This window comes from Erythrolamprus reginae, chromosome Z (assembly GCF_031021105.1).
Source record: "Erythrolamprus reginae isolate rEryReg1 chromosome Z, rEryReg1.hap1, whole genome shotgun sequence".
Taxonomy (NCBI): domain Eukaryota; kingdom Metazoa; phylum Chordata; class Lepidosauria; order Squamata; family Dipsadidae; genus Erythrolamprus; species Erythrolamprus reginae.
Genome location: NC_091963.1, coordinates 125,171,440 through 125,186,510, shown reverse-complemented (window position 1 = coordinate 125,186,510; position 15,071 = coordinate 125,171,440). Strand labels below are relative to the sequence as shown.

Here is a 15,071-nt window from a genome sequence, read left to right as displayed (position 1 = left end):
TTATCTTTTCTACCTCTATACTTATGTTATGTTAAACATACTACAATACTATATTTGTATGACAAATAAAATAAAATAAATAAATATTCCACTCCAATGTTGTACTCTGCTATGGGCAGTAGCCAAGTTTGTGAGCAGCAGCAGCAGCAACAGGTACCTTGTGCTACCACTGAGTAAGAGTCAAGCCCTGTCTGGTTTGTTACGCCGCACTGCTGACAAGCAGACCTGAATGGTCCTTCCAGGCATGTGGTCTCATGGAAGGGCCTCTCAGTGTTGCTGCTCAGCCACTCAGGTCAGTCGAGGAAAAGGAACATTCTGGTTGCCAAGCAACCACAAGTCAGGTTTTTATCTACCTCTTATGTAGCTCTCTAAAGAATGGGAAAGTGAGCACACCAGCCAAATATCTAAGTCAGGAAAACAGATGGGAAAGAGGCCAAATCAGCTTGGCATTGTGTTCACTCTAAAGGGGGAAGGGGGCTTTCAGAAGCCAGGGCAACTGTGAACTGAAAAATCCTGCTTTGCTGAGAGGTGTGTGTATGTGTTAAAAGATTTAATACAACTGTGCAGGTACAGCTATATGTATGAACAACATACTGTATTTGTAACTTAGGTCCCACTGATTTCAATAGGATTTCTGTCCAAATAAGTACCTAATTGCAGCCTTGTAAAACTAACCACTATTTCTAAGTAAAGCTTAGCTGAAAATAGCTTTTTTCCCATTAGAGATAGTTCCAAGTGAAATAAAAGTCTAAAGGATGATAGTTGATATAATAACAAAAGCCACACATAAAAGGAAAACTACCCAAATCTAAGAACTAAATTAACCTTGCTGTTCATATTCCATTTAAAATTGATAGAGAATCAAGATGTGAAGAAAATGCTAAATTGACTTTGATCAGAGAAAACATAATGTCTGTTTCTTCTTGACTGAAAAAATCCCTTACAGACTTTTACATGAAATAGAAAAAAACAAACATGATTTATGATTTTCATTAGATAGGATAGATATAGAAAGAAGAGTTATGCAACATAAAAGAGAAAGTTATAACTGCAGTAAATAAAATTGGAAGCTATTTGTGTGAAGAAAAAAATACAGTACTGTAGCTTTTACAGTGAAGGACAGAAATAATTGTTTCAGCATGCTTTTCTAAGAAGTATAATCTTGTTAGGCAACTCTGATGGAATATCAGCTCTCTGTTCAGTACTTACAATGCCTTGCATTTATCGTAGGTAATAACTAAATCACTTCTCAAATAGATTAAAATGTGCATGATATCCCCATATTTTACTTTTGCCATGAAAATTGGGTCTGAACTGCTGAACATTCCATTCCAATATTGATTTATCTATTGTGATTTTTCTAAACCAGTAGAATTAAAAGTATTCCCTATATTTACAGCCCACAAAGCAATCACAATCTCCCTCAAATGAGTCTCCATCTTTTCTCATTCATTGCTAAGTGTGTAGCACTGAAATACAATGTAAAATCTGAAGGCAGTATATGTGTAAAGTTGTAGATACCACAGAAATCTGGGCTAAAAATTAGTGGCTGGATGTTAAAAAGTTTTTTACTCCCAACAAAATCTTATTTCTCACTTTCCCATTTTGTTTAGGGAGGAATTATTTAGAGGGGGAGCAGGACTCTTCTCAGTTATATGCTGCATTTCCCTCCAATTAAGCATGAAGTGTGGCCCAAATATGAAAGAGGAAAAGAACATCATCTGATTTTAACAGCAAAAGTAAAACCAGGATAAGAATACTGAATCATGTCGCTTGTTCACCAACAATCAACACTGGAGTTGTTCAAAAACTCAAAATTAAGCATTATTCTTAATTATATGTTAATAATCCAAATACTGTTTATATTTTAATACCAGTGGGTGTGCAGAGGAAGAGAGTAGCTAGAACTAGATTACACAGGAAAAGATAAACAGCCTGAAGGGATAAAGTTCCAGTTGCTACCTGAAGAAACTATTTTATTTATTTATTTATTTATTTATTTATTTATTAATTATTTGGATTTGTATGCCGCCGCTCTCCGAAGACTCGGGGCGGCTCACAACAAGTGAAACAAATCATAATAATCCAATTAATTAAAATATTTAAAGATTTAAAAACCCCATATACTAACAGACACACACACAAGCATACCATGTATAAATTAAACGTGTCTCTATAATTGGAGAAATAATTATTTTCATTGAGATTATAGCTCATGAAATCTCCTTCATGTTGGTCCTATTGACTAGGTGGATGTATACACAATAAAAATATGTCCTTGTTTCCTATTCCTAAACCGGTCTGTTTAGGGCTTTGACCAGGGCAACACAAAAGTGATTTCCCACTGTCTTCCAGAATGTATTTTGACTTCCCAGGCTTACCTATATCCCTGATATTTCCTAGTAGTCCCTTTCCAGGTTTTCTAACTAGATCTGAATTAGCTTAGGTTACTATTGTCAGCTAGATCTACAGTTTAAAACAAAAATAATATTTTACAACTTTATGGACATTGAGAAATTAAACTTCATTGATGCCTCTTTAACAAGGTTTAAATTCAGCACCATTAATTTATGTGGTCAAGCATAAATAAACACCAGGCCCAGACGAAAGAAGGTCCACCTAATTAAATGAATAGCAAAAGAAGTACTTACATATACAGTATTGCAATCCTTTCAGTTGGGGGAACTGATAGCTCAGTATTTTTAAAAAGTAGAAAAGTCATGGCACAACATATTTAGTGGCATTTATGGGAATAAATATATGTCCACTGTTCAGTCTCAGTGAATTATACCAAAGTTATGAATTTATATTCTACATTACTTCTTGCATTTTCTTACAATTTGTTTGCTTTTGAAGAAATAATCTCAGTACATATGACCAATATTGAATTGCTCTTTGTTCCCACTGAAAATTATTAAGACAAGCGCAAGTACAGTATTTTAATATGGATTTACCTCAGAGATTTTGATCACTTTTCCTATGTGGGCATAGAAGAAAGTCCTATATTAAATTCCTAGAGGATACATAAAAAGTAGAGATGCCAAATAACTGAACTTATCCCCCCCCAAAAAAAATTCCAAAAAATAAATCTGTATCCTGTAGTACAGCCACATTTCTCTTTCCCCAACCCCCAAAATTAGAAACTCTTGGTCAATTCTAAATATAGCACCATTTGTACTTTATAGATTATTTTCCCCCAATCAGAATTACAGTAAACTGCATGTAAAAAACCAAACAAGTAAGCCAACTTTATGCTACAGGGAAAATCAACCATTCCTCTTCTCCCCGTCTTTGATATTTTCACTCGCATTACAATAGTTTTTCACATGGAAATTAGTTTTGTACAGATCTTGTTCCTTAAATCAGCCATTTTGGTTATATTATTTAATAATCTCAAAAATAATCTTGGAAATTAAAGGTGAATGTTTGAAGTTCAATGATCTCTTATGTTCAGGATAATCATGGAACAATGATTCTCCGATTTCTACAAACTGCAAGAATGTTGGAGTAGAGCTTTAACCAAGAACCGTTCATCAAAACTCCCTGCATAGAATATTAACATAAAATAGATATCTAACACATCTATTGGCATTTCTTTGCCATGCCAGTTACTCTACAAAATAAGATGCAAAATAAAAAAAATAAAAATCCTAATATTAAATTGACAAGCACCTTCTTTGCATTCCAAAGTGGCAGAGTCCCAGAAAAAATGTTACATTGAGAAGTCTATGACACTGTGCATACTGAACATCATTCTCATACTGTTGTTACTAATCTTCTGATCTTGAGTAACTCATCTAAAATATATCTGATCCTATTTTAGAAGTATTTCGGTATATGGCAATCACATACCCCTTTAGCCCAGATGCCCTCTTTCTTCCTTTTATTCTAGAATTACCTTGGAGAAAGTTCAGGAAATGGATGCTGTAGTTGCCTAACAATTGCAGCCTAGATTCTTTCTTTCCAACACCCACTGGAGAGAGCAAAATACCAATCAATTTTAAGACTGAAGGTGTGACTGGAGATAGGGTAACTAATAAATGCACAGATCCATACACTCTGGATATGATTTGATCCTCAACAGAAGATAATTCATCCCACCAAGTTCCCTCTTTCCCAGCAACTTTTAATTTGTGTGAACCTGGGAGTTCGCCAGTTGAGCTTCCTTGTTTGGTAGTCTCTTACTATTAATAGTGGGAATTTGATCAGAACTCTCCAGGAAAAGGCACTCAAAGAGTAGTAATCAAGCAGGACATGGAAATCCCACAGTAGGATACTGTATAACCGATCTAGATGCTTCGGTGAAGTGGTAGAATAACCAGCAGGAAATGGGTAGGAGCAAGTCACAATATTGTTGAATATGACCATTGTTTGTATCCCAATCCCCAAGTTTCTGCAAGGATCTTAAACTGTCCTGTTCCCAGAGTCCTTAGGAACTGAATCTTGTTGTCCGTGGCTTCCTGGAGAAAAGAGTTTCCGATGCAGGCTCCACACCCAACGCTAAAAAGAAGAAATAAATCAGACTCTAGAAATTCATCAACATTTAAAAATATGTCTGTGGAACACATATTCTTCCCTCTCTTAACTATTCAATCCACAGATCTTACTTTGTATTTCAATCTTTAAAATCCATTCTGACCTTGTAAAATTTAATATGAAGCATAATCCTTAATACCATTATGCATTAAATAGTACATAGCACTAACAAACATGCAATTAGAAAGCAGGACTTTATAGCACATTTTAAAAAGTATCATTTTCATAGTATTTCAGCTTGGGGCAAATTGCTTTCTAACTTGATCTCCTACAGATGTATTCCATTTCTACTCTCATCAGCTCCAATCAGCATCAGCAAGAGATGATGAAATTCGCAGTCTACAATATTGGAAGGCATCAAGTTGTTCACTATGTTACAACAACTCTGCAAGATTGGTTGTTATTTCATTATCCAGATGGAGGGCTAGAAAACTCAGCTCACACCGTTAGCCATTTATGTTAGCCAGCTGCATAGATATTAGAGGAATTTTAAATAGCAATAGTGATATAAGGACAACTGCATGGCAGTGGCACACAGGACAGAGAAGCTGTAAGACAATGGAACACAAAAGGAAGAGCACCTGGACACAGAATCACTCATTTAAAAGGGATGAAGCAGACATCCTGAATTATCCCTGTAATATAGACTGAAAGAAAGGCTCTTGGGAATATTATGTGCTTGCAGCTTAGGGGAATGGGGATGGCAGGGAGCAGATACAGGAACGAGTGGGAGGTTGCACAAAGGCAGAAAAGTTTGGCAGGGTGGCTGTACCTGACCGCCCCAACCTCAGAGTGGGGTCACTGGTTCACCGGCAATGCCAAAGCTCTGGCAAATAAAGAAAAAAAAAACAGAAGCCATCAGGGATGGCCTACTGAACCCTGGAGAGGAAGGGGTGGAATAGCTGAATCGTATTATTTGGCACACAAAACACATAACTTTTCAAATAGCCGGAAAGGTACCAGTAACTGAAAGATGGTGTTTCATAACTTTGTGAAAAGACAAAAATGCAATGGTAGGTGAAAAGACTTGAGGCACTGCTTCATTCAGGGCAGGTTACATTCTTAGTAACAATCTCTATAATCAACAGATTAACTGCTAATAATTTCTCTGATTCACAGCATTTCAGGTCGCAGGAACTTCCTCCCCAGGGAAAGAGGGGGTCACTTCTAGGGGATGTTGGTTATAATAATGAGATGTCCGGATTGATGTCTCTGAATGTCTTTGAACGCAAATTCAACTAGAATGTCAGTCCAGCACAATTTCCCTTTCCCCACATAAAGCCTTAAATAATACAGTCAAAAAAAGGCACCCTCAGATTAATGAAAGAACTCAAAAATCCCATCACCAAAAGACACTTCAACACTGAATAAACTCACCGACTGATGGTGTCCTAAAGCAGAGCTGCTGCCAGGCAGTGAACCTCTCCCCTGCCTGAGTGGTTCATGGTGGCTTGGGGAGGCTCCCTCTGATCCAGAGGTGTGAGCTGAGAGGAACACAGAAAATAGTTAAAGCACCAGCAGAAGCAAATACTAGTCACTTTGAGAGGATTGATAGAAGAAAAGTGATGCTACCTCTCGGGATGGGCTTGACATCTAAGTCCCATTCCTCTTCCTCAAAGTGGCCAGGGAGTGACAAACCAGGAGGGGGACCAGGGCTAAGACCCAGAGGAGCTAAGCGCTGAGAAGGGCAGGAGGACAAGCTCATTGAGACACTTGGCTGGGCAGCTGAAGAGAAGTGAAAGGAGGGAGGGGGGAGAGACAAATATCCAAGGCATTTTGATTCAGCACCCTTGTCTTAAGAAGACCTCTCCCTCTAGTGTTTGTTCCCATCTCATTAACAGAAAATATTATGTCAACCACATTTTTGTGGCCTTTCTCCATCTCCAATTCCTGTGGTCCAAATAAGGCGGGGTAGATTTTTTTGGTCCACTTTTTGCTTTCTGATTGCAGATAAAAGTTCTGAGATTGATCTGCCAGTTTTTACTGTTTACAGATCTATTTCCACTTTCTTCTTCCCTGCAATTGTTCTTTTGTATATAGTAAAGGCAATAAGGTAGATTAACTTAGAGTTAATGCATCACTGCACTGTCTGTTCCAGTCTGCTTGTTACTGTTTTTTTAAAAAATCAGTTCTGAAGTAGCCAACTGCCTGAAATGTAAGACCACATGCAACTCCCACCCCTAAAAACCCCCAATGGGAATGTATCAAGATTGGGCGTAATTAGAAACCCGTCATGATGATGCTGGGGATCAAATGACAATCGAAAGTGTACCTTTGTTTCAAACTCCCATGATCACACAGTAGCATTTGTTTTGTCTGATATATCTAGTTCTTTAAACTTATAGTGATAATGATACTAGAAAACTGCACTGATTGTCTGTCAAAATAATATTGTTAATCTTTGGAATTGATTTTATGCAACTTTTTACCACCTTCTTTTCTTTCAAGAATAAAAGATTTTAAGAACCCGGACCCTCCCCGCCTAGCAAAACATTCCCCTATTTAACTCACCAACCTCAGTTAGGCATGTTCATACCTTGTCTCCAGAGCAGTTGGGCTATAATATTTGTCCACTGATGCTTGACTTCAGCAGAGGCTGCTTGCAAGGTATAGACCTGTCGCGACGATCCCCTTCCGAACCAAAGCTCAAAACGTAACCCACTAGAACCCACACTTTCCGTCAGCCCCATGGAAGCCGTCTATATGAAGACAGAGAAAACCATAGAAATGTGGCAGTGTTCACAGCTCATAGTCAGATGCAATGTAATTTGATTTTCGTTTAACTGTTCTGCACCTTCAATCAGTTATAACCTATGCAGTAAATAATTATTAAACACATTTCTCACTTCAATATAATGAACCAGGTCTCTGAGTAAATATCGTGGCACCTTCTGCAACAGGAAGTAAATCTACATACAAAGCTGAGAGGCATGATCCTGGAGAGAAGGGACCCTTCTGGCTGGAAAAATATTTCACCAAGAATTGTAATTTTATTCCCTGATGTCAGATGAACTATTGGTGACTTAATCAGCCACTTCCTTTGCCCCGCTTTGTATTTTTCTCCCCACTCCTTTTTTCCACACTGTATTTGCAGTGGATCCCAGCTATTTGTCATGTGCAAGTCTGACAATCATGTTTATTTATTGAATGGATAATTAAAGCCTTCTCATTCCAGACAATAATATAATCAGTATGGATTAAAATAGCCCCAAATGATAGTTCTAGCCCTAAAGCCTGGGAAATTATTTGAGATAATCACTTTACCTACCTGCAGGGCCTGTTTGCAGACATAGCCACCCTCAGCTCCTTTACATTTGGTAAAGAGTAGCAACTGTTCAAATAGGAAAACGTGCCGCTGGCATTTACGGCGTCCAGACAACACAATGAGTTCACCACGCTGAAGCAATGTCCCTTGTTCTGGCAGTTTCATCTGCAAAGAAGCAGGAACACATGTGAAACTAAGATTGCCATTCCCTCCAGTGCTCAGAAGAGTGGGGCGACTGTCAGTTCCCCCAATTTGCCCATCAGAATTTTTGTGTTTACTATTAAGTACTTAGAGCAATGCACCGTCTAAGAAGATCAAGAGTTTGACAACATCACAGAACTTTGCACGTGTCAGAAAAGATTAAGGGTGTGTGTGTAGACAAGTGGCACGGGAGGAAACAGCACAGGCATAGTAAGCAGCAGGAAAAATGCAGAACCACCCCGGTAATGGCCAGCTAATGATGTAATTTTGGCATGACGGCTTCAGTACTGTTTTTGCTGCTCCGTGCACACCACCATCTTTTTGTTTTTAATTTTCAGTGATTATTCGGCTCTCTGCGCATGTGCAGAAGTAAAATCATCCCTCTGCACATGCACAGAAGCCAAATCATACTAGGGAACACATACCTAAATGTTTTGATGCACATGCAGTGCACTGGTAGGAACCCACCCCTGGGGCTCACCTCGCAGCCTCGAATTTGCTCTATGGCCAGCAGGTCTCTGCCTCGTTGCTCCTGTGCCTCCAGCAGTTGCTGGGCCTCCTGTAGGGCTTGGCGGTCAGGCCCCTGCTCAAGCTCACATTCATGTAGAAGTTCACCCAGGAAGCGCCGATACCGCTCCAGTTGCTCCAGAGGCACCTGCAAAGTGTGTGTTATTTGTCCATCCTCACGTGGCTCCATCAGACCTTTCTGTAGGAAGGAGAGGGTAAAAGCAAAAGGCTAGAATGAAACACTAGGAACAAACCACTCGGGTATTACCTGTTATACCATCATTTCCTGGAAATCTCATAATCCAGATCTCTACAGTGAATGAAACTATACAAATGTCTCAAAGTCAAGCTTTTTTGGGGATAGCCAGCAGGCTGTGCAACATCAAACTTTCAATGCAACTATAAATATGCCAACCTCAGGGACACCTGAACTAATGAGTAAAAAGGGTCTCTTATGAACAGAAGCAGTTTCTTTAGCAATTGAGTGATTCATCTGGCCTTTCGAGGTAAAAAGGGAAATTCCATCTCTGTCTGCCACGTGGCCGCAGCTCATTTACCTTGCCAGTGCTTCGAAGCAAAGCCAGGGCAGCCTGGAACTTGTGGTGATCTTTGGCATAGATTGCATACAGTTGCAGCTCTTCTCTCTGAAGGTAGGAAAGAGAGAGAGAGAGGGAGAGAGACAGACAGAGACTCTCTCATTCATCAATGGAGCAACAGTCAGGAAAATTCTAGGAAAACTGGCTATTTGAACACAGCAAGATCATCTCTTTAGCTTGGGGTATAGCATAAGCTTGTTTTTCCCTCATTCCTCCCATTCTGTATAACAGAATAAATGTTACCCCCAAGAAAGCTCAAAACAAGGACTGCCATCTCTTTGGTGCTTTTGAATTCCATGCATTACACATTTCCATGCTAAGTAAAGCATGCTCTGATAATTTGTATTCTTTTAAAGGCACAGGAGAAAAAACATTTTAATAAGGTGATGGGCTCTTTGGAAAAAAATAGGTCTTTTTATTAATAAGCAAGCACCTTATAGCAGGCATGTAGGTGAAGACTTCCTGTAGAACATGAAAACAAAGAACATGGAGAACACAAGAACTAAGGCAATGTATAATTCTGACAAAACAAAAGGGCAACATTTTGAATTGAAAGAGACTTTTCCAAACAACTGACCAGAAGAAAGACAGTTTGGCCATTATTGTGCTTTCTGAATAGCCTTTAAAAATGAAGATAAAACCCCCAATTTTTAAACTAAAGGAGGGAGCTTTCACTTAGCTTTTTAAAGACGGACAGCCCTGCGTTTGCTTTGAATCAGACTGATATACAGTATTTCCAGGAACAGTGGCTATCTATCCTACTGCTATATTGAAGATTGAGGTTGTTTACTTTTATCAGTTTGAGATCATTTATCCTAGCAACTCCCTCTAGATATAGAAAACAACCAAAGGTTGGAGCTATAATATCTTGGATACAAATCATCGCCACTATATGGCAGAGAAGAGAGAGTCTTCTGTACTTCTTTGCAACCATCTAGTGATTGTCTACAGCTTTGCAGCCCAGATCTGGAACCCCATCAAAAGGTTAAAGATGGAAGTTGGGGGGGGGGGGGGGGGGGGGGGGGGGGGGGAAGGGAGACCAGAGATGGAAGACTAAAAGTTGAGAGCAATGACAGAACATTGTGATATTGGCAAACTACTTATATACATGTAGTCCTTGATTTACAACCACAACTGAGCCCTAAACTTCCGTTGCTAAGCAAAAAAAAAGTTATTAAGTGAGCTTTGTCTCATTTTACAACCTTTCATGTCACAGCTGTTAAGTGAACACTGCAGTTGTTAAATTAGTAACAGTTATTAAGTAGATCTGGCTTGCCCACTGATGATCACATGACTCCGGGACACTGCAACCATCATAAATATTAACCACTTGCCAACCATCCAAATTTTTATCATGTGACCACAGGGATGTTGCAACGGTCATGTAAAATAACTGTTGCAAGATACTTTCTAGTGCCAATGTAACTTGAAACGGTCACAATGATTGTAAGTCAAGGACTGTTGGGAGTCATGCTCTACTCAAAAGAGATTTTACCTGTTATTAAAGACTTATGTATGGACATTTTGAAAGCCAAGTTGATTCACTGGACTGGTGCCAGATCCCCCCTGAGCTACTAACATTCATTGTGTGACTTTGGATGAATCACTCTTCTCAATCCAATCTACACCAGTGATTGTGGGGAAAATAGGAGCAGGCAATGCTATATTGTTTTTAGCTTCTATGCAAAGAGGGATATAAATTAAGAAATAAATAAATATTGTTGATTTTTAAAAGATGTGGCTCTATACACAAAAGCTATTGGGAAGCTATGCACTCTTCCCTAAATTTTGGTATCACACCGACAGACTAAGTTATAGTGATGAGAAAAGGAAATTACATGCTCAGAGGAAATCTCTCCTTCACTGCTACTTCCCATATGCCAGAACATTTTTTAAAAAGTCTTTCAGAACCAAGAGATGGTCATGTAGTTAAGGAAGCTTTGTCAGTGGATGGGTGAGAAAGGAAGGAAAGAAGGGGGTGGAATTCTGACACAGGAAATGGGTCCCAGCATGCTGCAGGTGGAGTAGCAGCGCAGGAAAGAAAGCACTCACGTGGCGCAGGAAGCAGCTGCCAGTGCGTGACGGGTGGCTCATGCACCCTTCCAACTCGCTCAGGAGGCAGCTAGAATGGAAGGCCAACAGGCGGTCTCGTGTGGCCCGGAGGGCACTGCCCAAGCATCTTAACTCAGCTGTCCAAGCTTGTCCCCTGAGTTCCTGAGATAGAGAAAGGGGCTGGGTAAGGGCACCCACGTACTCCCGCTCACACTCCAGCAGCTCAACCAAAAGCTGTTGTTGGACCCTGAGGAGAAAGAGGGAGGAATGGTCACATTCAAAGTCACTCAGCTGTACTTGAACAATCCGGTGACAGTCAAGTCTGTGAAGCAAGGAATGTTACAACACATCTGGCAACAAAACATCAGTACAAGGGTTATCAAATGTTTCTGTCCCAGAATGCTCCTTCTCCCACCAAAAACATTTTGCAATCAGTAATTTGAACCATGCTGCAGATCTATAAATGTATAATTTCATTTTAATTGGTGATTATAGTTCAAGGTGCCTCCAGATGTGTTTAGAATATTTATGTACTATATCACCTGTCCTAAGCTATTCCGTACAATGTTTCTCCAAGCATTAGGCAAAATTTAAAATGCATTTACATAATAAAGCAGTGCATTCAGAAAAGAGACTTCAAATCTTGCACAAGTATAATATCTCACTGCTATTCATTAAAGCAGCTCATCATTTTTGAAATTTCTGTGCCAGGATTGAGAAAAGATATAGTAGCTTTAAGATTAGTAATGAGTCAGCTCTTTAAGATAGCAGCATATATTTTTTTAGGTTTGTGTAGAAATCTAAAATGCAGCAAGTTGCTTTAAAGAATAGCAGAGAGGTTCATCAATACTTTTATAAATACTGTATTTTTCTGTGTATAAGAGACACTGTTGTATAAGACCCACCTAGATTTTAGAGAAGGAAAAGAAGGAGAAAAGTATTCCGAACCAAATTGTAACCTCTCCAGCCACAAGTGGGTGGGTTTTGTGGCTCCTGGTGTTTTCTGTGGGAAATGCCTCCCTCCCTCCCTTCCTTCTTCCCTCCCTCCCTTCCTCTCCACTTCTCTCTTTCCCTCCCTTTCCCTTTTCTTTCTTTCTCTCCACTTCTCTCTCTCTTTTCCCTCTCATTCTCTCTCTCCAGATCGCTCTCATTTCTGTGTACTTCTTCCTCTCCCTCCCTCTTTTCTCTCTCATTTGTTTCTCTCCCCTTTTGCTCTCATTTCTCTCACTTTCATTTGTTTCTCTTTCCTCTCCCTCTCCCTTTTTCTTTCTCTCTCCTTCTCTCTCTTTTGTTTCCCTCTTCTCCTTCTCTCATTCTCTCTCTATATATATATATCTTTCTCTCATTTCTCTATCCCTTCTCTCTCATTTACCTCTATTTACCTCATTACAGTGGTACCTCTACTTAAGAACGCCTCTCCTTAAGAACTTTTCTAGATAAGAACCGGGTGTTCAAGATTTTTTTGCTTCTTCTTAAGAACCATTTTCTACTTAAGAACTTGAGCCTGGAAAAATTTTCCAGGAAATTTGAAAGCGTCATGAAGGCCCGGACAGTTTCCTGCCATTCCCCATTTAATCCCGACCATCTCAGGCTTTTCTGGGCTGCCAAAGGAGCCTTTTGGTGATGCTTAAGGAGGCTTTGGCAGTCCAGAGTGAACAAAGCATTTTCCTTTTTCTGCTTGCTTGGAGAAAAAATAAACCTTTGCCAGCGCCCTGAGAAAAGAAACATTCCCTTCGCTCTGGGTGGCGATTGTCCTCCTCCTCTTCTTCCTCCTCCTCTGCTCACCCAAATTCCGAGATTTTATTTCTTTCCTAATAATTTTGCACGCATTATTTGCTTTTATATTGATTCCTATGGGAAAAATTGCTTCTACTTACAAACATTTCTACTTAAGAACCTGGTCACAGAACAAATTAAGTTTTTAAGTAGAGGTACCACTGTATTTCCCTCCATCATTTTCTCATTTTTCTTTCTCTTTTTCTCTCTCTCACATTGCCGCCCCCTCTCACTTCCCCCCTCTCTCTACCTCTCCTTTCTCTGCCTCCTCTGTCTCTCTGGGGACTAGTCAGCAGCAGCCTGTAGATGAGGGGGGGATCATGGGCATCTCTCCGGTCCCTTCAGCGCAGAACAAATGGAAGGGCAATTCCTTTCCCTTTCCCCCCCTCACCCCATCCGAGCATGTCTTTTCTGGCGTGTGGACGCACGGCTTGAAAGGGTGCTTTCTGCCACGGTAGGGAAAGGAGAACCAGAGTCCCCGCTGGTGGAAACGGGGAAGGCTCGGCTTGCCTTGTCCTCCAGTTCGTGGATGTTTCTCAACGTTCTTTGAAGATTGTCCGCCGCTGCCGGACTACAGGAAAGCCACTACCACTGCTGCTGACCGCTGAGAGAAGCCGGTATCTCGTAAAGGTCAGCAACGGCGGCAGCAGCCTTTCCTAGTCTGGCGGTGGTAGCTTCTCATGTGATTCGGTGGCTGTGGTTAGCAGCAGCAGCCTTCCAATAGTCCGGCAGTGGTGGCTTCTCGCAGAGTTTGGCAGTGGCAGCTGGAATGGTGATGGCAGCAGCTCTTTCTCTGCAACTTTCTCATGTTTTGGCAGGCAGCCACCAAATTACATGAAAAGCTGCTGCCACAGGACTATGGGAAGGCTGCTGCCGCCACCGCTGAGCGCTGACCAATTCCCCCGGTGCAACATTTGGTGCTTAAGACACACCGAGTTTTTGATGCACTTTTTTGAGGTCTTATACACCGAAAAATACGGTATATACAATCCTAATGCAGAATAGGAGCACACAAGTAGACCAGGAAGTAGAATAAAGGATAGTACTGTAAAATGTTTATGCCGTTATGATGTAGCTGACTAGTGTGCTAGTAGATTAACTATTGACAATGGATTTTATTCACCACAGAGTTGGCAGAGGGAAGGATAGCTTATCTTGTATCTCAAGACAGCTCAGTATCAACTCTGCAGAGCAAGCTTCCACGAAAACATGAGCTAATAACCGAATCTATGATGAGTTTTTTAGAGGACTAGGCTGCATGTAAATGGCAGAGTAACCAGGGTGCAAGAAATAACTTAGGCCATGAAACCCAACTCCCTACTTGTACTAGAATCCAAATTTAAACCTCTCTGAAAGTCTAGAATTTGCTTGAATATGTTTAGTGAAGGGGAATTCATCATTTTTCTGGGCAATTGTTGCTGCTTGAATTGTTCTATTAGATAGTTTTTCTTTAACATTCAATCGGAATTTGCCTTATGAGTTGAATTCATTATTTGGTATCCTGCATTCAGGACTGATGGGAGAATAGGTCTTAAGTTTTCTTTGGTGTGATAATTGTTTCAAGTTATTATTTCATGCTATTCTACTCTCCCCCCTCACATTTCTTAAAGCTAAACATTTCCAATTCTTTCACCGTCTCTTCATAAGATTTTATTTGAATTCCATGAACAACCTCATTGCTCTTATCTGAAGGTGTTCCAATGTGTCTGTTTCTTAAAGCGTGGTGCCCAAAATCTGACTAACACAAAGCAAAATGACGTTCATTTTAAAGTGGAAAGAACCATTAATCCCACCAATGTCAATTCCAGTGCTCAGTGAAGGAATCCAAGTAAAACCTCCCCAACAGATATTTATCAAGCTTATGTTTAAGAACATCCAGCACAATGAAGCTCTCTAGGCAATTGGCACTGCTGTGGAATTGCTCTTATTGTTTAAGAATTCCCTAATATTCAGTCGAAATCTTGCTCCCTGCAGCTTAAAAGACATTATTATACTACCCTCTGAGGTGACAAAGAACAGGTCCTTAAGGGAAGAAGCCATTTAAAGTTTATGTTCTGGTATCAGAATGTCTTGAATCAAACCTTCTAAAATATTTTTAAAATGAAGCCTCTGGGCAATCAGCAACTTTTAAATCCTAC

The 15,071-nt window shown here is 40.1% G+C and overlaps 1 protein-coding gene across 7 annotated transcripts in view; it reads right to left on the bottom strand.

The window, feature by feature from the left end:
• Positions 1–2,925: 2,925 nt before the first annotated feature.
• ARHGEF40 (Rho guanine nucleotide exchange factor 40) overlaps positions 2,926–15,071 on the bottom strand; it is a 55,521-nt gene continuing 43,375 nt past the window's right edge. For 2 of the 7 annotated variants that reach the window (XM_070726583.1, XM_070726582.1), the window contains exons 12-19: positions 11,158–11,404; positions 9,067–9,153; positions 8,484–8,708; positions 7,805–7,966; positions 7,073–7,235; positions 6,109–6,261; positions 5,914–6,020; positions 2,926–4,500 (exon numbers count right to left, since the gene is read on the bottom strand). In XM_070726583.1, the coding sequence (XP_070582684.1) occupies positions 4,405–4,500; positions 5,914–6,020; positions 6,109–6,261; positions 7,073–7,235; positions 7,805–7,966; positions 8,484–8,708; positions 9,067–9,153; positions 11,158–11,404 (1,240 nt within the window). In that variant the 3' untranslated portion in view covers positions 2,926–4,404. Of the gene's footprint in view, positions 4,501–5,308; positions 5,363–5,913; positions 6,021–6,108; positions 6,262–7,072; positions 7,236–7,804; positions 7,967–8,483; positions 8,709–9,066; positions 9,154–11,157; positions 11,405–15,071 lie in introns of all 7 variants that reach the window. The other 5 variants (XM_070726584.1, XM_070726588.1, XM_070726586.1 and 2 more) reach the window with 5 other exon arrangements.